Genomic DNA, 13,749 nt, shown 5'->3' with positions numbered 1-13,749 from the left:
CACACCCCCCCCCCCCCCCCCCGCCCCCCACGGTGTGTTTTGTGGCAGTGGAGGTGGCTCACCATTGGTCCCCGGCCAGATCTTTCGGTCTCGCCTAACTCTACAGTGTTCTGCGTGGTTAAACTATCCCACTGCGGGGCACCTGCCACGGTGGTGGTCACCTTTGTCAGGACCAGAAGATCCCGCCTCCGGGAGGAACTGGAAAATCCCACCCAGTGTCAATAAATCTTTTTCTCTCTGGAAGGCAGGGCTAAACTTTACTGCATCGAGGTTTTGCTCGATTTTAATTATTTCTGGCTGTCTGCTTCACTTTACACGTTTGTGTTGGTGCAATGAAATGGAGCTAAAACTTTTTAAAAATTCATTCATGGGATGTGGGTGTCGCTGGCTGGGCCAGCACTTATTGCCCATCCCTAATTGCCCCTTCAGAAGGTGTTGGTGAGGTGCCTTCTTGAACCCGCTGCAGCCTCTGTGGTGTAGGTACACCCACTGTGCTGTTAGGGAGGGAGTTCCAGGATTTCACCCAGTGACAATGAAGGAACGGCAATATATTTTCAAATCAGGATGTTGAGTGGCTTGGAGGGGGACTTGCAGGGGGGGGGGGGGGAAGAGGGATGTTCGCATGCGTCTGCTGGCCTTCTCCTTCAGTAACGTCATTGCAGTGTTAATGTAAGCCTTACTTGTGGCTAATAAATAAACTTTACTTTACTTCTAGGCAGGGTAAGATTAGGTCATATGGCAGAGTGTCATAACCTGCCGCCTATGCGGGTATTTTACCAGCTGTCGACACTGGGTGGCCTGGCCGCCAATTGAGGCCTTTAAGTGGCCAATTAATGGCTACCTCAGGACCTCCTCCCACTGCCACTGATAAAGTCTCAGTAGCAGTGGGTGGGGGAGGTGGTGGAGGGACACAGAGGAAGGGGTGCTACCTATGCTATGTGGTGAGACTGCCAAGTAAACCCTGACAGCCTGGCTGGCCTCCTGGCTGCAGGGGCAGGGTGAGTCTCTTGTGTTTGGGCACCCACAATGGACAATCCCCTCTCCCCCACCCCTCCGCCGCCCTCCACTTGTTATACCATCCAGCCCCCAGCTCCTGAATGGCAGCCCTTGACGATGCCTGCTTGTCTGGTGAAGCTGGCTTCCTCTTATAGAATAGATTCCCTCCAGTGCAGAAGGGGGCCATTCAGCCCATCGAGTCTGTACCGACCACAATTCCACCCAGGCCCTATTCCCGTAACCCCACATATTTACCCTGTTAATCCCCCTGACACTAAGTGGCAATTTAGCATGGCCAATCCTCCTAACCCGCATATCTTTTGGACGGTGAGAGGAAACTGGAGCACCTGGAGGAAACCCATGCAGACACGGGAGAATGTGCAAACTCCACGCAGACAGTGACCCGAGGCCGGAATTGAACCTGGGTCCCTGGCGTTGAGGCAGCAGTGCTAACCACTGTGCCACCGTGCCACCCAGTGCTCCTCGTGGGAGCCTGATTGATTGGCAGCTGTTGAGGGCGGACATCCTTCCAGGTGAGGGTGGAAGCCATGACCTTTGTTACTGAACAGTCTCTGAGGGGCTGGTAAATTGCTTGCTGGCCAATTGGGGGTGGGCTCGCCCCCTGACCTTTCAGCCAGGAGGTGGACTGTTGGCTGTGTAAGTGTTCTGGAATCAGTACTCTACCTGCCACTTCTCAGTAAACTCCTCCATATCCTCCGCTTGCGAGTGGTTGGGTAGCGTGAATTCATTTCCAGCCTCATTATCATTTGTTCCAAACAGACCAGCTGATAAACCTACAAATGACAAGTACAAGCATGAATAATTAACTCTGTCTAGTTATTCAGAACCATAGAAAAGTTAGGGTGCAGAAAGAGGCCATTCAGCCCATCCTGTCTGCGCCCACCCAAAATTGAGAAAAAAAAGAATCCAGCCGCTCATTCTAACCCCAGTGTCCAGCACCCAGGCTTGGTCTTGCCGGTTCCAGGATTTCAGATACAGATCCAGGTAGCTTTTAAATGAGTTGAGCTTTCCAGCCTCAACCAGCAACTCAGACAGTGAATTCCAGTTGCCCACCATAGAATCATTGCAGAAGGAGGCCATTCAGCCCATTGAGCCTGCACAATCCCACCAAAGCACTATCCCACAACCCCATGCATTTACCCTAACTAGTCCCGCTGACAGTAAGGGGTAATTTATCACGGCCAATCCACCTAACCTGCACATCTTTGGACTGTGGGAGGAAACTGGAGCACCTGGAGGAAACCCACGCAGACACGGGGAGAACGTGCAAACTCCGCACAGATAGTCACCCAAGCTGGGATTCGAACCCGGGTCCCTGGCGCTGTGAGGCAGCAGTGCCAACCACTGTGCCACCGTGCCACCCATTCATCACCCTCTGGGTGAGAAAGCTTTTCCTCATGACTTCTCTCATCCTTCTACCAGTCACCTTCAATCTGTGCCCCCTGGTAATTGGCCCCTCAGTTAGGGGGAAACAAGTCTTTCCTGTCTACCCTGTCTAGATCCCTCATGATTTTGTACACTTCAATTAGGTCACCCCTCAGCCTCTTCCATTTTAAGGAAAACAACCCCAATCTCTCCTTGTAGCTACAATTTGCAAGCCCTGGCAACATTCGTGTAAATCTCCTCTGCTCTCTCTCTCTCCAGAGCAATTATGTCCTTCCTGTAATGTAGTGACCAGAACTGCACACAAAATTCCAGCTGTGGCCTAACTACCACTTTATATCTCTTTCATAAAATCTATTTTGCTAACATTTTTACGCTTCATGAAGCGGTCAGATTATTACAACGGAGTGTTATTCATAGTAAATTATTTATTTCTAACTTGGCGACTTGTTGTGATGATGTCATTGAGATTGACATGTGGGGGTGGGGCGGTATTGTCCAGCCGCACTCGCCCCGAAACCAAAAAATCCCGCCCGACCGTGGTCTGCCTCCCACCGGCTCCGATTCTGGTGGCAGACAGAATGGGAAAATTCGCCCCCCCTGGGGGTCTCTATAATTAGGGGAATGGGTAATGTCCTTTGCAGTCACGAATGAGAATCTTGAAGGAGTATGTTACCTACCGATGCCCCGGTAAAGGATATCGCACTGTGACTGGAGAGAAACTTGGAAAGGGTCAGGGTAAATCCAATTATCATGTTTAAATTGGAAGAAGCAGGATGGAGGTACCACTGAGAGAGGATCAGGTGTTAAGGGCCTAGGGATAATGCATGTGAAAGGAATAACCTGTGGATTCTGGCCTGAGCTGAATGCAAATTGGCTTGTGGCAGCTGCATTCGGAGGATTAACATGTGGATAAAAGGCTGGTGTGGGAAAGGAAGATTCTTTTTCATGGGACTCTGGCACCAGTTCTGGAATAGGAGGGGACCTATTCCAATGGGATGAGCTCCAACCGAACTGGGATGGGACCCAAGTCCAAGCAGAAAGGGTAAAGAGGGAGACAGCAAGGCCTTTAACCCGAGTAAGATTGGGTAAATTCAAACACAATGGAGAAGGAAAGCACAGGAAAGAATTTAGTAAGGGAGGACCCGAATAGCGAAGGAAAAAATAGACTTCTGAAATAGGAGTCGAAGAGGGTGAGACATAAAGTGAGAGAGAATCTTACTAAAATAGAGTTAAAATATTACACAGCAATGCACACATTGTCTGTAGTAAAACATTTCCTTAGTCTTCTCAGAAGGCTAAGGAAATTTGGCATGTCCACTAAAACTCTCACCAACTTTTACAGATGCACCATAGAAAGCATTCTTTCTGGTTGTATCACAGCTTAGTATAGCTCCTGCTCTGCCCAAGACCGCAAAAAACTACAAAGTGTCATGAATGAAGTCCAGTCCATCACACAAACCAGCCTCCCATCCATTGACTCTGTCTACACTTCCCGTTGCCTCGGAAAAGCAGCCAGCATAATCAAGGATCCCATGCATCCCATTCATCTCTCTTCCACCTTCGTCCGTCGGGAAAAAGATACAAAAGTCTGAGGTCACGTACCAACCAACTCAAGAACAGTTTCTTCCCTGCTGCCAACAGACTTTTGGATGGACCTACCTTGCATTAAGCAGATCTTTCTCTACACCCTAGCTATGACGGTAACACTACATTCTGCACTCTCTCCTTGCCTGCTCTATGAACGGTATGCTTTGTGCAGCACGCAAGAAACAATACTTTTCACTGTATATTAATACATGTGACAATAATAAATCAAATCAAAACAGGGGAGCTGGAAATAATCATGAATGGGGAGGAAGCAGACAGAGTTGTCATTACTGATACAGAAATATCAGGCCTGGGAGTTAAACATTACAGGGAACAATATATTTAGGAAATATAAAGGAAATGGGGAGTTGGAGTGCTATGTCACTCAGAGAGTTCGAGTTGCTATGACAACATGTGTTTTATAGGCATATTGTAATCCGGAGCTAGGAATAGTGATGGTAAATACTCCAAATTTCCTTCTCTCACATGGCTAATCAGGAATCTCTCTCACTCTCATTGCCTGCAACTGATACGCATTGGAGGGGTTTGCTGTTTGATATTCAACCTGTTTGGCTGCGCTATGAAGGCATCTTCCTTGGCCATCAAGCCCTGGGGTTGGACTTGAAGTGGAGATGCCGGCATTGGACTGGGGTAAACACAGTAAGAGTTTTGACAACACCAGGTTAAAGTCCTGGTATATTATGGTCACTATTGGCTACATGTACTATTGCCTAAATGTACTAGATTGATGCCAAGATTGCCCTTACTTTTTTTACTTCTCTTATCTGTTCATTCCCCATTATTAGAAACATAGAAACATTGAAGATAGGAGCAGGAAGAGGCCATTTGGCCCTTCGAGCCTGCTCCGCCATTCATCACGATCATGGCTGATTATCCAACTCAATAGCCTAATCCTGCTTTCTCCCCATAATTTGCTACCAAATAAACCTGTTGGACTTTAACCTGGTGTTGTTAAAACTCTTACTGTGTTGGACTTGAACCCAGAGCTTCTAGCTCAGATGCAAGGATGCTGTCCACTGCATCACTAGACCACTGAAAGGTGGAGTACACGTACCTGATAGGAAAAACGTAATGGCAGTAGAGAAAAAGGAAGGTAGCTATCAGCATGGCAAAAATAGAATCTATATGATAGAGATAAAATTCAGTCAAGGATCCATCACTGTAACTGGCCTCATCTCCAGACCAGCTAATAGAGCAAAGGAGGTGGAGGAAGAAATATGCTGACAAATTAGAGAATGGAGTAAAAAACAGAATGACCAGTGTGAGGGATTTCAAGTAACCTGATATTAATTGGTCAGAAAAGGTGGATAAAGGGGATAAGAGATTCCTACAATGTATACAGGACTCCTTTTTTAACCCAACTTGGAAAAGGTCCAACAAAGGAAGATTCACGATTGGATCTAATAGTCTAATCCACAGTCTGAGGATTCGGGGTAGACCATTTGGGACAGGGATGAGAAGACATTTCTTCACCTGGTGAGCCTGTGGAATTCATTACCACAGAAAATAGTTGATGCCAAAATATTGAATGTATTGAAGAGGCAGCTAGATATAGCACTTGGGGCGAATGGGATCAAAGGTTATGGGGGGAAAGCAGGATTAGGCTATTGAGTTGTATAATCAGCCATGATCGTGATGAATGGCGGAGCAGGCTCGAAGGGCCGAATGGCCTCTGCCTGCTCCTATCTTCGATGTTTCTATGTTTCTAATAATGGGGAATGAACAGATAAGAGAAGTAAAAAAAGTAAGGGCAATCTTGGCATCAATCTAGTACATTTAGGCAATAGTACATGTAGCCAATAGTGACCATAATATAATACATTTTAAGATGATGATAAGGAGGACATAAAAAGAAAGTTGAATTGTAAAGTTGTAGAGGAACCCTCTTCCTCAAAAGTGGAAGCATAATCTTTGACTGTCTGTAAGGCAGAGCGAGATAGATTCTTACACAAGCACTAGAAGCAGGAGACAGCCATCTGGCCCCTTCAGCCTGCTCCACTATTCAATAAGATCATGGCTGATCTTTTTGTGGACTCAGCTCCACTTACCCGCCCGCTCACCATAACCCTTAATTCCTTTACTGTTCAAAAAATTATCTATCTTTGCCTTAAAACATTCAATGAGGTAACCTCAACTACTTCACTGGTCAGGGAATTCCACAGATTCACAACCCTTTGTGTGAAAGAGTTCCTCAACTCAGTCCTAAATCTGCTCTCCCTTATTTTGAGGCTGTGCCCTCTAGTTCTAGTTTCACCCGCCAGTGGAAACAACTTCCCTGCTTCTATTTTATCTATTCCCTTCATAATCTTATATGTTTCTATAAGATCTCTCCTCATTCTTCTGAATTCCAATGAGTATAGCCCCAGTCTACTCTGTCGCTCCTCATAAGCCAACCCTCTCAACTCCGGAATCAACCTCGTGAATCTCCTCTGTACCCCCTCCAGTGCCAGTACATCCTTTCTCAAGTAAGGAGACCAAAACTGTATACAGTACTCCAGGTGTCGCCTCACCAGTACCTTAAACCTCATTGTGTTTAAATTCCATACCTCTAGCAATGAAGGACAAAATCCAATTTGCCTTCTTAATTACCTGCTGCACCTGCAAACCAACTCCCAGGTCCCTCTGCACAGCAGCATGCTGCAATTTTTTACCATTTAAATAATAGTCCATTTTGCTGTTATTCCTACCAAAATGGATGACCTCACATTTACCAACATTGTACTCCATCTGCCAGACCCTCGCCCACTCACTTAGATTATCTATATCCCTTTGCAGACTTTCAGCGTCCTCTGCACACTTTGCTCTACCACTCATCTTAATGTCATCTGTGAATTTTGACACACTGCACTTGGTCCCCAACTCCAAATCATCTATGTAAATCGTAAACAATTGCAGTCCCAATACTGATCCCTGAGGCACACCACTAGTCACTGATCGCCAACCAGAAAAACACACATTTACCCCCACTCTTTTCTTTCTGTAAAGACCAATCCTCTATCCATGCTAATACATTACCTGTAACACCGTGCTCCTTTATCTTATGCAGCAGTCTTTGACGCGGCACCTTGTCAAATGCCTTCCAGAAATCCAGATACACCACATCCACAGGTTCCCCATTGTCCACTGCGCATGTAATGTTCCCAAAGAATTCCACTAAATTAGTCAAACACAACCTGCCCTTCATGAACCCATGCTGCGTCTTACCAATGGAACAATTTATATCCAGATGTCTCGCTATTTCTTCCTTGATGATAGATTCAAGCATTTTACCTACTACAGAAATTAAGCTAACCGGCCTATAGTTACCTGCCTTTTGTCTACCTCCTTTTTTAAACAGTGGCGTCACATTTGCTGTTTTCCAATCTGCAGGAACCACCCCAGAGTCCAGTGAATTTTGGTAAATTACCACTAGTGCATTTGCTATTTCTCCCGCCGTCTCTTTTAGTACCCTGGGATGCATTCCATCAGGACCAGGAGACTTGTCTACCTTTAGCCCCATTAACTTGCCCAACACTACCTGTTTCATGATATTGATAGTTTTTAGGTCCTCACCTGCCACAGCCTTCCTGTCATCAATTTTTGGCATGTTATTTGTGTCTTCCACTGTGAAGATCGACACAACATACCTGTTCAATGCCTCAGCCATTTCCTCATTTCCAGTTATTACATCCCCCGTCTCATCCTCTAAAGGACCAATGTTTACTTTAGCCACTCTTTTTCGTTTTATATATTTGTAGAAACTTTTGCTATCTGTTTTTATATTCTGAGCTAGTTTACTCTCATAATCCATCTCACTTTTCTTTATCGCTTTCTTCGTGGCTTTCTGCTGACCTTTAAAGATTTCCCAATCCTCTAGTTTCCCACTAATCTTTGCCACTCTGTATGCATTTTCTTTCAATTTGATACCCTCCTTTATTTCCTTAGATATCCATGGCTGATTATCTCTTTTTCTACAGTCCTTCCTTATCACTGGTATATACTTTTGCTGAGCACTGTGAAAAATCGCTTTGAAAGTCCTCCACTGTTCCTCAATTGTCCCACCATAAAGTTTTTGCTCCCAGTCTACCTTAGCCAACTCCTCCCTCATCCCTTTGTAGTCTCCTTTGTTTAAGCACAAGACACTGGCATTGGATTTTACCTTCTCATGCTCCATCTGTATTTTAAATTCAACCATACTGTGATCGCTTCTTCCGAGAGGATCCCTAACTGTAAGATCATTAATTATTCCTGTCTCATTACACAGGACCAGATCTAGGATAGCTTGCTCCCTTGTCGGTTCCATTACATACTGTTCAAGGAAGCTATCGCAGATACATTCTATGAACTCCTCCTCAAGGCTGCCTTGACCGACCTGGTTTGACCAATCGACATGTAGATTAAAATCCCCCATGATAATTGCTGTACCATTTTTACATGCATCAGTTATTACTTTGTTTATTTCTCGCTCCACCATGATGTCATTATTTGGTGGCCTATAGACTACACCTATCAGTGACTTTTTCTCCTTACTATTTCTAATTTCCACCCAAATGGATTCAACCTTTTTCTCTGTAGAACCTATAATGTCTCTCACTACCGCCCTGATATCATCCTTAAATATCAGAGCTACACCACCTCCCTTACCTTCCGTTCGGTCTCTCCGAACAGTCTGATACCCCTGGATATTTAACTCCCAGTCGTGACCATCCTGCAAACCATACTTGTTTGCAATGATTTGTGCCATCAACTCATTTACCTTGTTTCAAATGCTACGAGCATTCAGATAAAGTGCCCTTATGCTAGTTTTTGTACCTTCTTTTTGAATTCTAACACTTCCATTAATAACATCTCCTGAGTTCTCCTTCCTTTTAACTTTTTTCCTGATTTTTGATGTAGTTGGAACCTTCTCCCCACATTTTGTCCTTGCTTCCTCCTTCTCGGACTCCTTACATAGGTTCCCATCCCCCTGGCATATTAGCTTAAAGCCTCCCCAACCGCACTAGCAAACACTCCCCCTAGAACATCAGTCCCAGTCCTGCCCAGGTGTAACCCGTCCAATTTGTACAGATCCCACCTCCCCCAGAACCGGTCCGTATGCCACAGGAATCTGAAACCCTCCCCCTGACACCATCTCTTCAGCCACGTATTTATCCGATATATCCTCTCATTTCTACTCTGACTAGCACATGGCACCAATAGTAATCCTGAGATCACTACCTTTGAGGTCCGATTTCTGAACTTTCTTCCTAGCTCCCTGTATTCTGCTTTTAGGACCTCATCCCTTTTTTAACCTATGTAATTTGTACCAACGTGTACTACGACCACTGCAATCCCCCTTCAGAATGTCCTGCAGCCACTCAGAGACATCCTTGACCCTAGCACCAGAGAGGCAACATACCATCCTGGAGTCTCATTTCTGGCCACAGAAAAACCTGTCTATTCCCTTTACAATTGAATCCCCTATAACTATTGCACTGGCACACTTTTTACCCCTCCCCTCTGCAGCAGAACCAAACGTGGTGCAATGAGTTTGGCTGCTGCTGCTTTCTCTAGAAAGGTCATTCCCCTCAACAGTATCCAAAGCCGTATATCGGTTTTGCAGGTGAATGGCCACAGGAGATTCCTGCACTACCTGCCTATCTCTCTTGCTGTGTCTGGTGGTCACCCATTCCCTTCCTGCCTGGGGAATCTGAGCCTGTGGTGTGACCATCTCTCTATACGTACTATCCACAATACTCTCTGACTCGCGGATGCTCCAGAGTGTCTCCAGCCGCCGCTCCAGCTCTGAAACTCGAGCTTCCAGAAGCTTCTTGATTAACAAGGGGGTGAAAGGTTATCGGGGGTTGGCAGGAATATGGGGTTGAGATCACAATCAGTTCAGTCATAATTTTATTGAATGGCGGAGCAAGCTCGAGAGGCCGAGTGGCCTACCCCTGCTCCTAATTCGTATGTATGTTCACCATATTATAAAAAAGGATACAGAGACATTGGGGACAGTGCAGAGAGGATTCACAAGGATGATACCAGAAAGACATGGGTATACAGATTAGGAAATGGTTGACAGGCTAGGTCCCTTCTTTCTCAAGAAAAGGCTGAGAGGTAATGTAAAGGAGGTCTTCAAAATAATGAAAGGCTTTGGTAGAGTGGATACAGAGAGAATGTTTCCCCTTGTGGGGAAGAGTATAATCCATGGCAGGGCTCGTGCTGGCTGGATGCTGAAATAATTGAATTGTGCAGGCATGCCCCCTGCATCAAAGTTAATGGGTGTGTGCTGATCAAACATCACAATCTCCAGATCTGCTTATGGATGTTATCAAATTTAGCCCTCTACAACTTTCCACAGGTTCTTGGACTATAACAACAATATTTATTCTGTTGTGAGCCAATTTTCCTTGGATGTTTTACAGCAGTGCTGCACAGCACAGACTGTGATGAAGCAATGCTTCTTCGAAGTGGTTGATTCAGTACAAGAACATGTTTTCTGAATGTCCCGTACATTGAGTGTGCCATCAGTTTTATGATTGTTCAGCGGCCGAGACCAGGCCAACTTTTCTTCTTTATTGTTTAAGTGTTTTGCTCTCTGTCCCTCTTCGGTTGGCTGTTTATACAATTATATGACACAATTTGGCTCAAAGCAGAGTAAATAATCCCATTGCATAAAAGGAACATTTCTGTCATGCCGTATTGTAGAATTTTGCGGCAGTGCCAACAGGGACATATACACCAACATAAAAATTAGGGGCAGAATTAGGCCATTCAGCCCCTCGAGCCTGCTCTGACATTCAATAAGATCAGGGTTGATCTAATTTCAACCTCAATCCCAAATTCCTGCCTACCCCCATTAACCTTTCATCCCCTTGTTAGTCAAAAATCTATCCAGCCCTACATTAAAAGTATTCGAAGACTCTGCTTCCACTGCCTTCTGAGGAAGAGAGTTCCAAAGCATATAATTACTGTCTTTGTGGAGTTTGCACATTCTCCCCGTGTCTGCTCCGGTTTCCTCCCACAGTCCAAAGACGTGCGGGTTAGGTTGATTGGTCAAGCTAAATTGACCCTAGTATCAGGGATTAGTAGGGTAAACAATGTGGGGTTACGGGGCTAGGACCTGGGTGGGATTGTTGTTACAGGCTTGCTGGGCTGAATGGCCTTCTTCTGAACTGTAGGGATTCTAGGAAAGACCTCATGACTTTCTGAGAGAAAATATTTCTCCTCATCTCTGTCTCAATTGAGTGACCCCTTATTTTTAAACAGTGACCCCTAGTTCTAGATTCTCCCACAAGAGGAAACATCCTCTCCACATCCACCCTGTCAATACCCCTCAGGATCTTAAAAAGTTTTGATCACGTCGTCTCTTACTCTTCTAAACTCCAATGGATACAAACTTAACCTCTCCAACTTCCCCACAAGACAACCCTCCCATTCCTAGTATAGTAAACCTTCACTGAACTGCTTCTAATACATTTACATCTTTCCTTAAATAAGGAGACCAATACTGCACACAATACTCCAGATGTGCTCTCACTAGTGCCCTATACAACTGAAGCATAACCTCTCTACTTTTGTAGTCAATCCCCCTCACAATAAACAATAACATACTATTAGCTTTCCTAATTAATTGCAGTACCTGTATGCTAGCCTTTTGTGATTCATGCACCAGGTCGCCCAGATCCCTCTGCACATCGAAGCTCAGCAATCGCTCACCATTTCGATAATGAGCTTTTTGATTCTTCCTGCCAAAATGGACAATTTCACATTTGCCTACATTATATTCCATTGTCAGATCTTTGCTCACTCACTTAACCTTTCTACGTCTGTTGTATCTTGCAAAGATAGGGGACCACACAGTAGGTTAACGAATGAATGGTTTATTAAGGTAGGTAACTATGTACAGAGAGCGATATAAAGGCTACCATACTCCATGACTCCAGTCTCCAAACTGGCAAGGAAAACCTGCACTGAGCACCAGGATTTGCACACTCTGTCCTGATTGGCCAAACGGGTCACATGACCCTCCGAGCGCTTGCCCGTTAAAGGGGCACGCTACCACAATGTCCCTTTGTAGCCTCCTTATATCCTCAACACAATTTCCTACCTATCTATTGTCATCAGCAAATTTAGCAACCATACCTGCAATCCCTTCATCCAAGTCATTTATATGAATTGAGGTCCCAGCGCTGATTACTGTGGCATTCATCACATCCTGACAACCAGGAAAAGACTCATTTATGCCAACAACGTTTCCTTTCCTTTTAGCTAGCCAATCTTCAATCCATGCCAATATGTTACCTGTTACACCATAAGCTTTTATTTTCCTCAATAATATATGATGTGGCACCTTATCAAATGCCTCTGGAAATCTAAGTACAGTACATCCACCAGTTCCCCTTTATCTAAAGCGCTTGACTCCAATAAATTGATTAAACATGATTTCCCTTCCACAAAACCATGTTGACTCTGCCTGATTACCCTGAATTTTTCTAAGTGCCCTGCTATAACATCGTTAATAATGATTTCTAACATTTTCCCTTTGACAGATGTTAGGTTAACTGGCCTGTAGTTTCCTGCTTTCTGTATTCCTCCATTTTTGAATAAAGGAGTAACATTTGTTATCTTCCAATCTAATGGAACCTTCCCCCGAATCTAGGGAATTTTGGAAAATTAAATTCAATGCATCAATTATCTCATTAGTCACTTCTTTCAAGACTTTAGGGTGAAGTCTATTTGGACTGGGAGAATTGTCGGCCTGTAGACCCAACAAGTTGCTCAGTATACTTCCCTGGTGCTTGTAATTTTTCCGAGTCCCTGCCTCTCTTCCATTTCCTGATTTACAGCTATTTCTGGATGTTTCTAGTGTCCTCTATAGCAGAGACCAATGCAAAATATCGTTTAATTCATCCGCCATTGCCCTACTTTCCATCACCTACTCCCCAGACATTTTCTATAGCAGCAACACTCACTGAAAAGTAAAGTTTATTTATTAGTCACAAGTAAGGCTTGCATTAACACTGCAATGAAGTTACTGTGAAATTCCCCTTGTCACCACACTCCAGTGCCTGTTCGGGTCAATGCACCGAACCAGCACATCTTTCAGAATGTGGAAACCGGAGCACCCGGAGGAAACCCACGCAGACATGGGGAGAACGTGCAAACTCCACGCAGACAGTGACCCGAGCCAGGAATTGAACCCGGGTCCCTGGTGCAGTGAAGCAGCAGTGCTAACCACTGTGCCACCATGACGCCCCGTGTAAACACTTTTTAAAAAAAAGAGTGATTTAGAGTCATAGGGCCCGATTTTACCATTTGGAGTCTAAGGGCCGGATCTGGGCATAATGCAGATCCGAGTCCGGAATCCTCTTTGCAGCGCGCCCATACGCTTTTTGCCAGCTCCAGTCCGATCCGCGCAGTGGGCGGGGCTTAGCGCTGCCAGAACGATTGGAGCTCTGAACTGTGCATGCGCAGTTTGGAAAAAAATCTGAAGCAGCGCGCCCGGGCGGGAAAGAAAAAACAGCAGAGAGAGCAGGGGGTTGGGGGTGGGGGGCGGGGGGCGGTGGGGGGATGGACTTGGGAGAATCTTGCAAACTGAAAATAATGTAGCATCTTCTTTGTGCTGCCTAATTATCTATGGTACAGGTAATTAAACTACAGTGTCCTAGTGAGCAATTAGTGACCTGTATAATACATTTGTGATCTGTAACTGGATTGTTGATGTCCCTGTAGCCATGAGCCAGGTGCTCAAATGTTCAGAGTCATGTGGTGAAC

At 45.2% G+C, this 13,749-nt stretch overlaps 1 protein-coding gene across 1 annotated transcript in view; it reads right to left on the bottom strand.

Annotated features, from left to right (window-relative positions):
* LOC144510541 (uncharacterized) overlaps nt 1-13,749 on the bottom strand; it is a 109,342-nt gene that overhangs the window by 23,816 nt on the left and 71,777 nt on the right. Inside the window, exon 25 of the mRNA XM_078240052.1 lies at nt 1,681-1,790. Coding sequence (XP_078096178.1) covers nt 1,681-1,790 — 110 coding nt within the window. The remainder of the gene's footprint in view (nt 1-1,680; nt 1,791-13,749) is intronic.

The sequence above is a fragment of the Mustelus asterias genome, chromosome 23 (assembly GCF_964213995.1).
Source record: "Mustelus asterias chromosome 23, sMusAst1.hap1.1, whole genome shotgun sequence".
Lineage (NCBI taxonomy): Eukaryota > Metazoa > Chordata > Chondrichthyes > Carcharhiniformes > Triakidae > Mustelus > Mustelus asterias.
The sequence above is the reverse complement of the archived record's forward strand: the minus strand, read 5'-3'. Positions and strand labels throughout refer to the sequence as shown.